This window comes from Pteronotus mesoamericanus, unplaced genomic scaffold, assembly GCF_021234165.1.
Source record: "Pteronotus mesoamericanus isolate MK-2021 breed Mesoamerican mustached bat unplaced genomic scaffold, CSHL_Meso_final contig_1201, whole genome shotgun sequence".
NCBI classification, from domain to species: Eukaryota; Metazoa; Chordata; class Mammalia; order Chiroptera; family Mormoopidae; genus Pteronotus; species Pteronotus mesoamericanus.
The window spans coordinates 509,420-524,694 of record NW_026555042.1 but is presented as its reverse complement, the minus strand read 5'-3'; the positions used below and the strand labels follow the sequence as shown (position 1 = coordinate 524,694).

Here is a 15,275-nt window from a genome sequence, read left to right as displayed (position 1 = left end):
CAGGGCTGGGCGCGCTCTAGTTTAGTTGTGCTAATCCAGGTGCAGTCTTGCAGCGAGCGAGCTTGTGCGTGTGCAGGCGCGTGGGAGCAGGCGTGCAGTTTCTGGCCAGGGAAAGCGAGAGTGTGAGCGAGGAAACAGCCCGAGGGGAGAGGAGGTGGCAACGCTACAGAGGAAACAGGTTTCAAGCCTCCTCGATGCCCCTGCCTTTGGTTTCTATCCAGGGTGCCCCTGGCATGTGCTGACTTTGTGAAAAATGAAAACAAGAGACACCGTAGCAGCCCAGGCGGGCCATAATAGCACAGACTGGGCGGCCTAAACCACAGAGAGGTATCTCTCAGGGTTCTGGAGGCCCGAAGTCCAAGGTCAAGCATCCGCTGGGCTTGGTTGCAGGTGAGGGCTCTCTCTTCCTGGCTTGCAGATGGAGCCTTCCTGTTGCATGTTCACGTGACCTGTTCTTTGTCTTCTGTTCATGGGGTGGGGGGATATGGGGAGCCAGTGCGTGCTCTGGGGTCTCTTACAAGGACACCAACGCTGTTGGAAAAGAGCCCTGCCCTTATGAACTTATTTAACCTTAACTGCCTCCTATTGGTCCCATCTCCATGCACAGCCAAGGTGGGGATTGGGCCTTCAACCCAACCTATGCATTTGGGGGGACACTGTTCCGTGCACGGCCCGCATCCACTGAGTGAGTTAGATGCTGCTTTCTAAATCAAATGGGCTTTGGTATTCAGGCTGAGTGCCACGGTAGGCAGGGTCCTCGGATGGACTGACAAGGAGGAAAGGGCGCTGTTCAGTGAGGGTGGGTGGCCCACGGAGCCAGCGATGTCCCCAGCCCTGTCCGGCTGTTTCACAGAACAGCCCTCACGTCTCCTGACGCCACGGAGCACGGCCATTTACTTTGGAGCTGAGGGCTGGCCTGGCTGGAGCCCCGTGCCAGAGGCTCCGTCTCGGCTCCGGGCCGCTCTCCATCCCTCAGCTGTGCCCGCGTCGCTCCGGGAGCCGCCCTGTCCAGCTGGGCGGCCGCCCGCACCTGGCTGTGAGCACTGGAATCCTGCCCTGCGGGATCCCATGCGGATTCAGTGTCTCAATTTGGAAAGCGTACTTACAATGTTTAAGTATCGGTTACATACGGCTGATACTCGTACCTCTCGGTCAAGTGCACACTAACGTTATTTGCGGCAGTTACTTGTTACATGTTGTAAGTGTAGCTGTCAGGACATTTAGCTTTACAAACGTGAGGCCCACTCGTTTCCAGGGGTGGCGCCCCAGCACCACGCCGCACCCGCGTCGCCAGCCGCGCAGGTCGGGCCCCACCCGGCCACTTCTGCCCTCCTAGCCCCACCTGGGTCCGGGCTGCAGGGTCCGAGCTCAGTCGCACCGAGCCCGGCCTCTACACGCCCTCCCCACCTCAGCCTGGCCTCTTCTTCCTTCCACTTCCGTTGGACCGGACGGGACTCCGGGGGCGCCGCCGCGCTGGGCCGGCCTGCCCACAGTAGCCAGCAGGAGCGAGGGCTCGAGGCCCATCCGAGACGCGGAGCCACGCGCGGCCCCTTTAAGAGATACTGTCCCAGCCGCGGGCCGTGACGTCATAGCAGTGCGGAGGGCGGAGTAGCGCGCAGCGGCGGCGCGAGGGGGAGGGGGCCAGGATGGGGCGGGGCGACCGCCAACTGACAGGAGCGCTGGCCGACGCAGGCCCGGCCGTCGCGGGATCGCCCCTCGCAGGCCCCGCCCCCGCAAGACCCCCGCCCTCCCGGCGCCCGCCTTCCCAACAGCCCCGCCCCGCCAGGCCCCGCCCCCCGCCAGGCCCGCCCCCGGCGCACGCCCCGCCCCGCCCCGGAGCGGGCCTCGCCTCAGAGCTCGGCGGCGGCGGCGGCGCTGCGGGACTCTGGCGGCAGCGCTCCTAATGGCTGCGCGCGGGCCGCGCTGAGGCGCCGGCGGAGAGCGACGCGCGCGGGCCGCGGAGCAGCCGGAGCGAGCGAGCGCGCGGCCGGACCCCGGCCAGGCCCGGCCCGACCCGCTAAGCCCGCGATGCACCCCGGGGCCGCCGCCTGGCGCAGCTGACGCGCGGCCCGCGGACACCGGCCGGCCAGCCAGGCCACGATGGCGGGGAAGGCGGCCGCCCCGGGCACCGCGGTGCTGCTGGTCACGGCCAACGTGGGCTCACTCTTCGACGACGTAAGTGCCGCGGCCCTGCGCCCGCCACCCCGCGCCCCCGGCGCCCCGCCATCCCGGACGCGGCGCCCGGCCCGGAGCCCGCGGCGCCGGGCCTCGGTCTGAGCCCCGCGGTCTGGAGCCCGGGCCGGGCCCCGGGACGCCGGCCCCTGCGCCCTGCGAGCCTGGGCCCCGGCCCCGGGCCCCGCGCTCCGCTGGGACGCCCGCCCCGGCCCGCGGACGGCCCTCCGGAGCCCCGCCCCGGCCCGGCCCGGCCCCCGGCCCTGTCCAAGGTCCCCCCGCGCCGGCCCGGCCCCGAGCCGCGACCCCCGGGCCCGGCTTCTGTGCTGCGGGCCCCCGGCTCCCGGGCCGGCCCCGCGCGGAGCCCGGGCGGCGCTGCCCGTAGGGAGGAGGCTGCCGAGGAGCCCGTCCTGGCCGGCGAGGGCCGCTGCCCGCGGGGCCGCGGACCCGGTTCAGGCCCCGCCGCTGGGGCTGGGCCGCAGCCCCGGGACGCCGCGCGCAGCCCCCGGCCGCCCGGGCGGGAGCGGGGGCCCAGGCGACGCGGGGCCGGCGGCCGGGGGTCTCGCTCGGGCCGGGCGCTGCGCGCGTGTCCCGCCCCAACTTCTAGGAGCCCCGCGCCCCGCCGGCGGCCGGCGGCCCAGCGCCCGGGAGTCCGCGTCCCGCCCTCGGCGCTCTGGGGACGCGCCGCGGGGCCCTGCCCGGTGGGTCGCCGGGGGCTGCGGCCGCGGCTCTGGCTCCGGCGCCGCCGTTGGGGTCCCGCTGCGGGCGGGCGCCTCCGCGGCGCTGGGGCGGGAACTCCGTCGGCTCCTGCGCGGGGACCTGTCCTCTGAATTCGCACCCGTCGTCGGGGCGCGGGGCTCTGGAAGGAGCGCCGGTTGCGGGAACAGCGCGCGGATTGACCCCGCGGGACGCCTTTGGGGGCGGCGCCTGGGGGCGGGGCGCGGCACCGGGGTCGCAGTCGCCGCCGGCGCCCCTGCGAGACCGGAGCCCAGCGCTGAGCCCAGGGGCGGGGGCTCCTGGGGGGGGCAGGTCCGGGAACGACCGGTGTCCTGGTGCCGGAGGGAGAGGGGCGTGTCCTGCCTCTGAGGTTTTGTGTCCCCCCTTGTTACCCCCCACAGGGGGACCGCCGTCAAACGCTGGACGCGGACTGTACATCCCACATCCCGCGCTCACCTGTCAGCCCCCGGCTCCGTCGCAGCCCCGGATCGGCCCGGCCATGTGCATGCCCAAGCGGCCCCTCGTCCTGCGCCGACAGGCGAGGGTGTGACAAACACCCACAATGCACTGGCTCTCCAACTTTTGCCTCTTTCTGTCTTGAAAGTTAGAGAGGACCCCAAAGAGTCCTGGGCCGTGGGGGTGTACCTGCTGGTGTGGACCGCCGGGGTCGGCAGGCACAGGAAAGCTGGGTGGGACGGGCCCAGCAGGCACGAGGACGTGGAGGGGACCGTCGCCCTGTGTGGCTGAGACCACGGCTGTGGCCAGGGAATGCTTGCCAGGCGTCCCGAGCCCTCGGTGCAGGACCTCTGTCCCGCCGTAGCCCTTCCCAAGCCTGCACGGCCATCTCCCTGGCCAGGGGCGCCGGGACTTTTCCCAGGGTGCGGCTTCCCGGTAGCCCCAGCGGGACCCCGCTTACTGGGGAGGGTGGCCGGGGAGGGTGGCTAGGGCCCCAGACCGCACTGTTCTGCTTGGGCCGGCTGGGTTGACAAGGGGGCCGCCTGCCTGGGCCCTGTGCTCTCTGGCTGGCAGCGAGCTGGCGGGTGAGCCCCCGCAGGCCAGGGCTTCAGAGCAGGGCCACCCTTACATGGCAAGGCTGTCTCTCGGGAAGGAGGCCTGGGCAGGCAGCAGGAGACTGAGCGTGGCTCGCTCTTGGGTGGCTGCCTGGGAGGCCCATGTCCTGCTGCCTGCTCAGAGCTCAGCATCGGCTCTGAGCTGGTTTCCCTTTTTGCTCTGTCGATGCCACGCAGCCCTCTGCCCAGGGCTTGCAGGCCTGTTGTGCAACTGGGCTCTGCAGAGCCGCTGGCGAGGCTGCAGCCTCCCAGGGCCTTGCAGACAGCAGGGGTCTGTGGCCCGCTCCCCTGGGATGAGCAGGGCGGACGGCACCGGGGGCACTGGTCCCTCTGTTCCCTGCCCCATTGCTTTGCCCCCCTTGCTCTAGTCCCAGCCCCACCCTGACAACCCCCTGAACCCACGGCCCCTCCGCTGCCCGCTCGCTGCAGGTAGCAGGGATGCTGCTGGCTGCCCTCTGCCCCTTCCCCAGCTCTGCCCCCCCTCCACCTCCGGGCCTGGGGGAGCTGCCGGGACCTCGTGCCAGAGAGCCTCTGGCGGCTGGTCCTCTGCTTCCTCGAGGGCTGTGTTGGTGATGGCTTCCCTGAGGTGGCCGTCACACGCCACACACTTCAGCATGTAGGTGACCAGATGGTGTCTAGCGTGTCCTCCGAGTTGTGCACCTCTCACCAGCCACGTGGCGGACATTTCTGTACCTGAGAAAGAAGCCCAGCACGCCGTGTCTGCCACCCCCCTTCCCCCCCCCGCCCCCCGCCAGGACCCGTCCCTGGTCCGTCTGTAGGTGCTGGCCTGTTGTGGATGTTCCACGCAGGAGGAGTCCCTCACGAGGGCTTTCACGTCTGGCTTCTGTTGCCGGCTTGCTTTCAGCCTGGTTGCGTGTCAGAGCGGCCTTCCTGTTGGGGCCTGAGCACCGTTTCCTCATGGACACACCGGCGGCGGTGACCTGGCGTCGGTGACCTGCTGCCTGTGTGGGCACCTGGCCGGCTCCACGCTGGCCCCTAGGAACCGTGCTGCCACGCACACGCGGGCCCAGCGTTTACATGGACGTGTGTTTTCCTTCTGCCGGGCACAGGCCTGGGCGGGCACGGCGGCTGGGTGGGGACTCCTTGTTGGCCTGGCGAGGAACTGCGACGGCGGCCCCTCCTCCCAGCACTCCTCCTTATCGGTTTCTTTCCAAAGACCCCTTCCTCGGCTCCCTGGACACCCGCGTTTGGCTCTCGTCCTCACCGCCACCTCTCGGCCCTGCCGCCTTCTCCAGCCACGCTCACCTCCCGGAGAGCAGCTAGGCTCAGGCCTCCGAGGGCCATCGCTGTCCAGGCGCCGGGAGGCAGGGCGGGGGCCCAGGCCCCGGGCCCCGCATGCGGTGCTGCCGCCTGGGAAAGCCCAGCGCCCAGCATTCCGAGGCTGGGGAGGCAGCGGTCCTTGCTGCCCGTGTGGCCCGAAGCAGGCCCTGGTGTGGCAGGGGCGGGGACACGGACCGGCCAGCCTCTGCAGGGCTCCTCCCGCTCTCCTGGGCCCCTGGTCCCATGGGGGTGGCCTGTGGCATTGCTGCCTCTGACCTGGGACCTCAGTGCACTTTCTCTGTGGGCATTGGGTTGGTTTGCCCGTGTGTGGGACTCTGGGCTGTAGATGGGGACCCGCCCGCCCCCATGGTGGTAGGATCAGAGAGGACGGTGGGCCCAACCTGGTACAGTGACGGGGCAGCTTTCTCCGTGTCAGGAAACCACGCCTGCACACCTCTGACCCCCGGCACCGTCCCATGCCTGCCTTTGATGTGGCTCTAACGGAGGGCACCGCGGCACCGGCCTGTGTGCAGCCACTCGCCCCAGGCCTCCTGCCCTGTGGCCCGGCCCTCACAGGCTGTGCTCCGCTGCTGCCGGCCAGTCCCTGAGAGCTCGCTCTGTGTCATCTGTGGGGTTTCCTGTTTGTATCGGCTCTCCAGTCGCTGAGGGAGGGTTTAGCTCGCTGGTGGGGGAGGCACTTCTTCAACGTAAAGTATTACATATTTTGCTTGTGTGAACTTAATGGAGTGAGCACTGCAGGTCAGCCTGTTGGACAGCCCTGGAGGACAGGGGCGTGTCCCCTGCCCCTCAGCCTGGGTGACTCTGGGAAGTCCTGTTCCAGTGGGACACCCCTGAGAAAGAAGCCTCCGCTTGGGTTTGGGGTGTCCGCCCGCTCTCCCTGGGGCCGGGGAGGAAGCCGTGCTGCCCTCTGGGGCCGGCTCCGGGGGCGGCCGCCAGGTCCTGGGGAGAGGCCTGTGCTGGGTGGCCGGGAGTGCCGCAGGGTGGCCAGGTCGGCCTCCAGCAGACCGTCCCCGCGGAGCCCCCCGACGGGCAGGGGAGGTCACGGGGCGGGTGGCCGGTGGCGGGGCCGTGGCAGGGCCCCGGGAGGGACGACGGAGTGGTGGCTTCTTAGTCGACCGCCTCAGCTTCTGCTTGGGTGGGTGCGCAGGGATCTCCTGTTGGGAGGCGGACTTGGTCCAGGAGCGGGGCCCAGCAGGCGGGAGAGGTCAGCACAGGGCTGGCGGCCAGTCGGAAAGGCAGTGCAGGGTCTCAGCAGAGTTGTGGCCACCTGTTGGTCATCCCTTCCCAGAACCCAGCCCGGCCGTCCCCTGTCCATGTGCAGGCCTCTCGGACCGGGGAGTGAGCCTGGGGAGAAGGCCCGGGTCTGCGGAGCGGGAGGCGGCGTTGCCGGAGGCGGCATTGCCCGAGGCGGACATGAGGCTGCCTTCTGAGGCTGCTCCTGGGAGTGAGGGCAGTCGGGGCTCTCCTGCCACGACCGGCTCCCCGGGGGGTGGCATGAGGAGCCGGGCTCGGGGCTCGAGGCTCGAGGCTCAGTTTCCACCCGCCGGGCCCCTGGCAGGGGTCCCGCAGCGCGCTTCCTTCTCTGGGGTGTCAGCCTCTGCTCTGAGGGCCCATCCTGCCCGAGGTCCAGGGTCCCCCGCCCTCTGCAGTGAGCACAGAAGGCTCAGGACTCTCGGGCCCCTCCAGGGCTGCCTCCTTTCGGGAGCCTGTGAGATTTCAGGGTGTGTGTGAACCTGGGAGGGTCCCAGACCCCAGGCTCTTTGGGGGGCCAGGTGCTGACCTCGCTGGTGGCAGAGCTCTGAGCACCCTCACGGCCTGACCAAGACACAGGGGGAGGTCATGGCGGCAGCTCCGCTGGCACGTCTCAGATGGGGGACCAGCATGGGGCCCCTTGGCTTCTGCAGGAGACGTGCACCCAGGGATGCCACTGTGTGAGGTCCACGTCCCGCGCAGCTGGAGGGCGGGAGGTAGCCCGCGTTTCCCCCCAGCCTGCAGGGCCCCTCATTGGGCGGGGAGGGCGGGGAGGGCGGGGTGGCCGCTGAGCGTGCAGGTCTGCGAGGCCTCTGTCTGCGGAGGGCGTCTCAGCTGCCGGGACAGCCCAGACTCTTCGGTCAGGGCCTGGCCTCTGCGGGGCCCCGGTGACAGGCGCCTAGAGGGCTCCTGCGCTGCCGCCGCCGATGTCCAGTTTGGGTTTACAGGGGTTGTTCTGGGAGATGGAAATGGCACTGGAGCAGGGTGTCCTTCACAGGAGGGCACTGGGCGGGGCGCCCAGGGCTCCGTGCGGGGCAGGGAGGAGGCAAGCAGGGGCTGTGGGTGGAGCGGCGCCGTCTGCGGGGGCCATGTGGTGCGCACGCGTCCGGAGGCGACATGGAGCTGGCACGGTCGTGATGAGAGACCCGGAGCAGGTTCGGGAGGGACAGGCCCCGCTGCCCCACAGGCCGGTCCTGCTGCAAGCAGGGTGGGGTTTCCTGGGCTGACAGGCAACCCGTCTGAGGAGCACACGGTGCCACCCACACGTGGGGAAACACTGCCTTTGGTTTTGGTTTTTCCTTTAGTGAGTAAGTCCTCACCTCCGGGAACATGGCCTTGGGGCCAGCCTCTTACTGGTGGGTCGTTGTGACCTTACGCTTGTCGTCTTGGGCCATCACGGTCCTGACAAGGCGTTTGGGGGCTCACGTGGGCCGTAGGCTGCAGTCTGTCCCCTGCCTTGGCCGAGTGCCCAGGTGGTTGGGGTAGCTGTCCCCGAGTTGCGGCCACATCTGCGGTGCTCTGTCACCACAGCCCACGCTGGACCCGCCCCTCCCCCACCCGCACCCTGCCCTGTTACTTCCTGTCCACCGGGCCTTCCTGGCTCATCTTGCTCTGGCCTGAGAGCATCGGAGCTGGTGTTTGGGCCTGTGTCCTGGAGGTTGGGGGTGCCGTCCCCCGGCGGAGTCCGGCGCCAGCTCGCGGGCCCGGGCTCGGACAGCCCTCCTTTCCGCGCAGCACCTCCCCCGCCCGGGGCCTCTGGATGACTAGCAGCTATTTTAGGAAGCAGGTCTTGGTGGAGGAGGGTTGGCCTGCAGCGCCCTGTGGGAGGCCACACGCCAGAGTCTGAGCACACACAGCGACACAGGAAGGTTGGGATGCTGGGCTTGTCCCCGCCCGCTGTCGCGCGCGGCTGTGAGCGTGCGAGTTGGCCTCTTGCCGCCTGTGTGCGTGTCGGGAAGGCAGGAGTGACACCTGGCACGGGGCTGCGGCAGGTGCGGGAGGGGACGCAGCCCTGGCAGGTGTGCGGCAGGCGCCTTCCTCGGTGGGCCTCTGCCCTCCCCTCCCTGACCAAGGGTCTCCTTGTGGTGGCGGCCTCGTCCCCACTTGTGTCCAGGGCTGAGCGGCACTTGGGCTGCCCGGCCGGCCCTTCAGCTGTCCCCTGAGCGTGGCTGAGGGGATGGCCTTGTGGTGCCCACCCAGCGCCCATAGCCTTGCCAGGCCTGGACCGGACGTGCTCCCACCCTTGTGCCTCTGCCCCAGCCGCTCTTTCCCGGGGAGCCCCTTGCCTCCGTCACCAGCTCTGTGCAGCACCACCTGCCCCACCCTGAGGGGTGTCAGCTTCGTGCTCCGGTCCCTCAGCCTTCCCTGTTGGTAGGGATCTCATCACACGACCCCCGAGTCAGGTGTGCTGGCCTCCGACCCCGGGCGCAGAGGCGGGTCTGGGCCTCTCCATGGAGGAATGTAAGGGCAGAGCGGACACAGCTATAGGGGATTAAAAGAGCTGCGAGCCTGCCGGGTTCCGGACCCGGCCGTGTTCAGGCCCAGAGACACCCCTGTCGGCACGTGGGGGGCTGGGGGCGGCCAGGCCTCTGGGCAGTCGGGAAAGGCGTGGACCCCGCTGGCGGTGTTGGTCCTTAGGAGCAGGCAGTGGCAGGCAGCGTGCCCTGGAAGGGACGTGCGTGCCCACAGCCTCTCCCCGCTGCCCTGGCCGGGGTGGACACCGACGTGGACTGGGGCCAGGAGGGCCTCTCGCAGGGCAGCTCTCGGCTCCCAGCCTCTGGCCGTGCTGGCCCCTTCAGCGGGCCGTCCCTGCCCCCCTCCCCGCAACCGCTGCCCCCTGCCCGCGGGGTGGTTGTCTGCGGCGCACTCGCCTGGGTACTGGAGAGGGAGGAGGGTTTCTGTGAACAGGCAGCAGTGCTCCTGAAGTTGGGTGGGATGAGGGTTCAGCCTTGCAGGGCCAGAGGGTCTGTCACCTTCCTGACAGGCATACGGCTGTCCCTGTGTGGGCTCACCCTCCAGCGGGGACGGGCGCAGGCGTCGGAGCCGACGCTTCCCGCTGCTTGGTGTTAGGAGAACGGTTCTCCCTGGGGCGGGAGCCTGCGCCTCTTGTGACCGTGGGAGTGGTGGGCATCCGGGCTCCGGGGCGTGCCCTCTGGCCTGGCCGCCTGCTGTCCCTGCCAGACTTGCTGGCCTCGCGGCAGTTGGCCTGGGGAGGCCTTGGCGGTGGGCGGCCCTCCCCTCTGAGCCTGAGCGTCGGCGGGTGAGGGGATGTGCCCAGGGCCCTGTGGCCCGCCTGGAAGAGCCTGCACTGGGGCCTCTTTGGGCCGGCGGCTTGGTTAGCCACACTGCCCGCTGGTCCCAGAGTCCACAGAGCAGATGGAGAAGGACAGGGTCCTAAGGACGAGCGGGGGGCAGCCTCCCCGACCCCGCACAGATCCCGGCTCCGCGCGCCCTGCCTGCCTGCTTAGACCTCTGGGGAGCCTTTGGCGGGCACCTGCTGGCTCTGTCAGAGGTGGGAGTGTCGAGTCAGGCCCGGGAGCCCTGGCCACGCGGGCAAACCTGTGGGCGCGGACCGAGGGCTCGGCTGAGTGGTCCGCGTGTCAAGACCCGCCTGAGGCCTCCTCTGCAGCGCCCTTGGGAGCCCAGAGGCCGGCACGGAAGGGTCAGGCAGCGGATAGACCCCGCCTCCCAGTGCGCCCAAAGACGCCCCCGGGTGCGCTTGGCCTTCCGTGCCGCCGCCGGGCCCCAGGCCTGCCCAGGGGCCTCAGTGGGCGCTGGCCTGCCTGGGCCAGGGAGGGTCTGCTCAGCACCCGCGTGCAGAGCCCCCTCTGGGTTCGCGGCGTGGTCACGGGGTGGTTTGGGACGCACGGTCAGACAGGTTCATTCTGCTAAGGATGACATCTGTCCCACTCACAACCAAATTTGTGGGGACACATGTTTTGCTTTTCTTTTCTTCATCGCTGTTACGGTTTTCAGATCTGTTGCAACTTCCTGTTTTCGCTGTACCGCTGTCACTACCCTCCTCCTGCATCCCGGCCGCGCCTGCCGTGTGCGATCCAGGCAGGAGGCGGGAGGGGGCCGCGCTGTGCGCCGGGGCCGGGGGCCGGGGGTCGGGGCCGTTCTCGATGCAAACAGGAGCTGGGTGAGAGTGGGGACCGGCCAGCTGGGGAAACAAAAGTAGCACCCTGGCGGCCGATTGGGCGACTGTTCAAGGCTGTCCTCGGGACCGGGCCGGGTGTTGCCTAACTTCCTGAGCCCTCCAGGGCTCTGTCCTTACCTGCGTGGCCCGGGGGCCCTGGCGTTGTAGAGGGGATCACTTAAGGTGGGAGGTCTGGGCCCCAGGCTGGCCTGCCCGGGTCCCCCCCAGCCTCCAGGCTCTAGTGGCAGCTCTGCGGTGCTGCCCAGGCTCAACCTTGGCTGAGTTTGTGGGCGTGTGGGCAGCAAGGGCTCCAGGGGAGCTGAGTTTTTGAGTCTGTCGCTAGCTCGTCCCAGCAGCCTTGGGCCTCCCATCCACTCGTCTTTAGTGAGCGCCTCCCGAGAACTGGGCCCCTGCCGGCGCTGAGGTGGAGCAGGGAGCACCCTGGGGCCTCTGAGGCGGTGCCCCCGCCAGTACACTGCCTCTGGGGGCACCCTCTGAGTGGCCGGCAGAGCGGCCAAGCGCCGGCGGCTGCCGTGGCCCCCTGGGGCGAGGCCCCCGAAGCCCCTTATGGGCTGCCTTCCCTGTTTCTCTCCACTTCCCCCACCGGCCCGCATCGCAGGCGGGAGGGGCCCGTAGGGTGAAGCCTGGAGAGCAGGCGAGGGCACAGCACGGACACAGAGAAGGGAGGGTCCTCGGGCAAGGCCGGGGGGGCGAGGATAAGGCAGGGCCTGAGGGGGACGTCGCAGGAAGGGCTTGCTGGAGTGGGAGGAGTGGGGCCCGGGCCGACCCAGGAGCCCGCTCACGGGGTGGACGCGCCTTGCATGCTCTCGGGGTGCCTTCCCTTCGTCTTGCAGGGATGGGTACAGCCCCCCCGCTGGGCCGGGGCCCTTGCACCAAGCCTGGCCCAAGGCCTGTGCTCTGATCCCTGAGCTGCCACCAGCTGCCGAGTGCAACAGGACATGGATGTGAGGGTGACTTAGGACGTGAGACCTGCCCTGGGCGTGGAGACCACAGACGACCTCCTGGAGCAAGTGGCCAGGGCCGGGGCAAAGGCCCTGGAGCGCGGGAGCTGAGCTGGGGAAGTGAGACGTGGCGGGGGGCGCCCACTGGGGCCACTTCGGGGCAGGAACGGAGGCAGGAAATAGGGAGCGGGCCCGCTTGGGAAGCTGCAGGGCTGGCATGGGCGGCGAGGGGCGGAAGCTGGGGACTGAGGCTGCGTGTTCGAGCCCCTGTTTCTTTTGGGTGCTGGGGACTGCAGCTCATGACCCATGTGTGCAGCCCTTGGGAAGCTGTGGCGAGGTGCGGGGGGCCCTGCCCTGGCCCCGCGGTCGTCCTCTCCCTGGTGTGGATCCACAGCGTGGACGGCCAGCCCCCTCCTGCGTGCCCACTCGGGCTGGCGGAGCTGCCTGTGTTCTCTCAGTATATTTAAGCTGCTGATAAGTGAGTCAGCCCGGAAGGGGAAGAAGGGGGGCTCAGGGCCAGGCCGGGGAGGCTGAGGAGCTCAGAGCGCTCAGGGAGGTGCAGCGGGGAGGCCTGTGTCCGTGGAGGTGCACCGCCGTGAGGCGCGCGGGAACGGCCCGCGAATGGGGTTTGCTGTGGACCGACGCCTCCCGAGGCACCGAAGATGACAGACGCGAGAGCACCGCCTGGTGCGCGGTCCAGTTCTGATCGTTTTGAACCCTCACCTGAGGCTGGGGGGTGGGGAGAGAATGTGAGCGAGACGCCCGTCGGTTGCCTGCCCTGCGCGCCCTGACCGGGGGTCAAACCCACGCCTTTCAGCGCACAAGACAGCGCTCCCCCAGCCGAACCACCCAGCCAGGGCCGGTTCTATTTTTTAATGTAATAAAATGTCACTTAGGAAGAAAATTGAAAACTTATCCCAGTTTCTAGGAGAAAATTGGTGTCTCTGACCCTAACCTTGCTAAGTTTAGTTCTCCATAATGAGGAACTCGTGTAGAGCGGCTCTCAGAAGGCCTGGAGCGCCCATCTGCGTCCCGCACGGCGTCCCAGTCCCTCTGAGCGCAGCCGGCACAGACAGGCCTGTCTGACTTCAGTGCTGCCGCCGCCGCCTTGGGACTCTGTACGGGGGTGCAGGCGACGTCTTACCTGGCGAGGGAGCAGACGCTCGCTTCCCTGTGGGGTCTGACTTCGTTCCCGCGTGCTGCTTTTCATGGGGCAGGCCTGGATCCCAGGTGTGTGGCCCTGATTCCGAGCCTGCGCTGCCCTGGTGTCCTGTGGGGCCGCAGGCCTGGGTGCGTGTGCCGGGCCTGCTCCCTTCCGAATGGGAAGTCGCAGCCTGTGCCCAGACATCCGTCGCAGTGTCCCGTGTCCTGGAGTGCAGAGCGTGGAGGAGGCGGACCCCCAGCCAGCCCACCCTTGTCACAGATGGGTCGCGAGTCCCCTGTCCTGACATTACTGAACACGCAGGCCTGCTCACGCACTCTTACGGGCCGGGCACCCTGCTCCTCTCCTGTGCCTGGCATGTCCTAGCACCCTGGGGTCACCTGGCATTTTAGCTGCCAGGAGCGAGAGTGACGAGACGTCTGCACAGAACCCTGAGGGGCGGTGAGAGGGCCTCCCTCTCTTGCTGCCTCAGTGCTGAGCACCACGCCCTCCACTCACCTTCTCAGTGCGTGGGCAAATCCCTGGGTGCCGGCCCCGTGTGTCCACACAGGGTTAGGGACACGTGTGTTTATGTCCCCCACATAACGTGAGCTCCTCATACGAGGTCTGTCATGAAAAAGTCCAGTCATTGTAAATATAACAAGAACAGTTTGCACAACATGGATGTGACCTGGCAGCCAAGGAGAGTGGACTGGAATGCATTTGCGTGAACAGCGACGACTTCACTGTACTCGTCAGTGGGGGCGGTAGACGCCGTTGAGTGCGCATGTGTACTGTGTGGCCATCGCATTAAAAATGACTGAGTGAGTAGAGCCATGAGTCTTCATCAAATTTTGCATTAAACTTGAACATTCCTCCATGGAAACTATTCAGACAATTCAGAAGGCCCCAGACGTGGGCACCTGGTCTCTTTCGATGATGCGTGTAGCTTTCAGTACAAACCTTGCACTTCTTTTGTTTAATTGATTCCTGGCATTTTTTCATTGCTGTAAGTCGCGTCAGGCCTCCTGTTTCTCTGAGTTAGTTCGGAAGGCCCGTCTCTGGGGTTCGTCTTTATGGGAGGTACCCAGGTGGCCACCACCGTTTGTGGTTTTCTCTTCCGACCCTTTCTGTGTCTGTAGGGGTCTCTCTACTCCAAATTCCAGCAGTGGGAGTCTGCTGTTTTTCGTTAGTGTAGCTAAAGGTTCGTCAGCTTTTTGCATCTTTTCGAAGGGCTGACTTTCAGTTTCATGGGTCTTTCTCTGTTGGTTTTGAGTCTTTGTAGTGGCTGCGTTTGCAGTGAAATCCAGCAGGGGCTTCAGTGACGGTCACGTCGCTGCTGTGACTGCTGGTGAGGAAACATCATTCTCTGCCTTTTGCCTGGTTTGCCCTTGTTTTGGGTGACGCCAAGCCTTGGTCTGCTCTCTTCTGAGGGGGGAATGCGTCTCTGCAGCGGGCCGACGGACCACCCTTCTCCTCCGTCACTGCGGCGGCACAGTGCGCGGGCTCTGGTTTGGAGCCACCGCCCCGTACGATGACGCATGAGGTGGCCGGTGCACCGGGCACCGGCTGAGGTGCACCCCCCGCGGATTTGTCGGCTTCGCTGGGTGAACAAAGGTGCAGCGGTCAGGAGCCGGCTCCCGGCCACACGCGCCTCTGAGCACCTGGCCGTCTGAGCGCCCGCCTGCAGCTCCAGGCGCCTGCAGGGGCCTGGCCGGCCGCGCCCTGGCGCCCGCAGTGCCCGCCCCAGACTCCACACGCAGCCGCCGCCACCCGCTCCTGGACCCTCGGCGGGGGAGAGCAGAAGAGCAGCGAGCGCCTGGATGGGCCTCGGGAGCGGGGCTGGCGGTGCCCTGCAGCGGCATCCCACTGAGCCGCCTCCTGAGGCCGCCCGGGCCGCCTGTCTCACGGGGACACCTGGTCAGTCAAGCGCAGCTCCCTGTCTGACCCCAGACGCAACCCCGCCATCAGCCCAGGTCCTGAGGGCCTGCGCACACGGCCCGACTGCAGGGCAGTGTGTCCGAGGCCCTGCAGCGCCAGGGTCAGCCCTGAGCCCTGCTGCCCTTTCCCTGAGTGTCCGTGTCTGCCCCCCGCCTGGCACCCTCCTTCGTGACTTGCTGAGGAAGGAAACTAGTTCTAGCAACGAGTGGGTCTTACAAGTGCTTTTCTTAACCAGGGTGAGCAAGAGGTGGACTTGAACTTGGCAAAAAATGGGGTGTTTTGTGGCTAGCACTGTCCCAACAGCGTCCCCACCCCCCACTGCCTCTGCACCGTTGTCAGGAGCCCTGAAGGCAAGGCCGTGGCTCTCAGCGCACGTGCCTTTTGGAGGTGCCCCGAGGTGGCCTCCTCCCCGAGCTGGAAGCTGTAGCGACGCAGCTCCAGGCTATCCCTGGCACTTGGCCGGGGTGGTGGGCTTCTCCTCTGACCACCGCAGCCCTGGACCCTCCGGGTGGCACACTGGGGGCAGGCCCACAGCTTGGAGGGGTTTCAGAGGGGCCGAGTCGTGGCCAGCGCGTGAGCCT

The 15,275-nt window shown here is 67.8% G+C and overlaps 1 protein-coding gene across 2 annotated transcripts in view; it reads left to right on the top strand.

Moving 5' to 3' along the window:
* The first annotated feature begins 1,853 nt into the window (after positions 1–1,853).
* The window catches only part of INPP5A (inositol polyphosphate-5-phosphatase A), a 131,023-nt gene continuing 117,601 nt past the window's right edge, over positions 1,854–15,275 (top strand). For both annotated transcript variants that reach the window (XM_054584997.1, XM_054585004.1), the window contains exon 1: positions 1,854–2,175. In XM_054584997.1, coding sequence (XP_054440972.1) covers positions 2,101–2,175 — 75 coding nt within the window. In that variant the 5' untranslated portion in view covers positions 1,854–2,100. The remainder of the gene's footprint in view (positions 2,176–15,275) is intronic.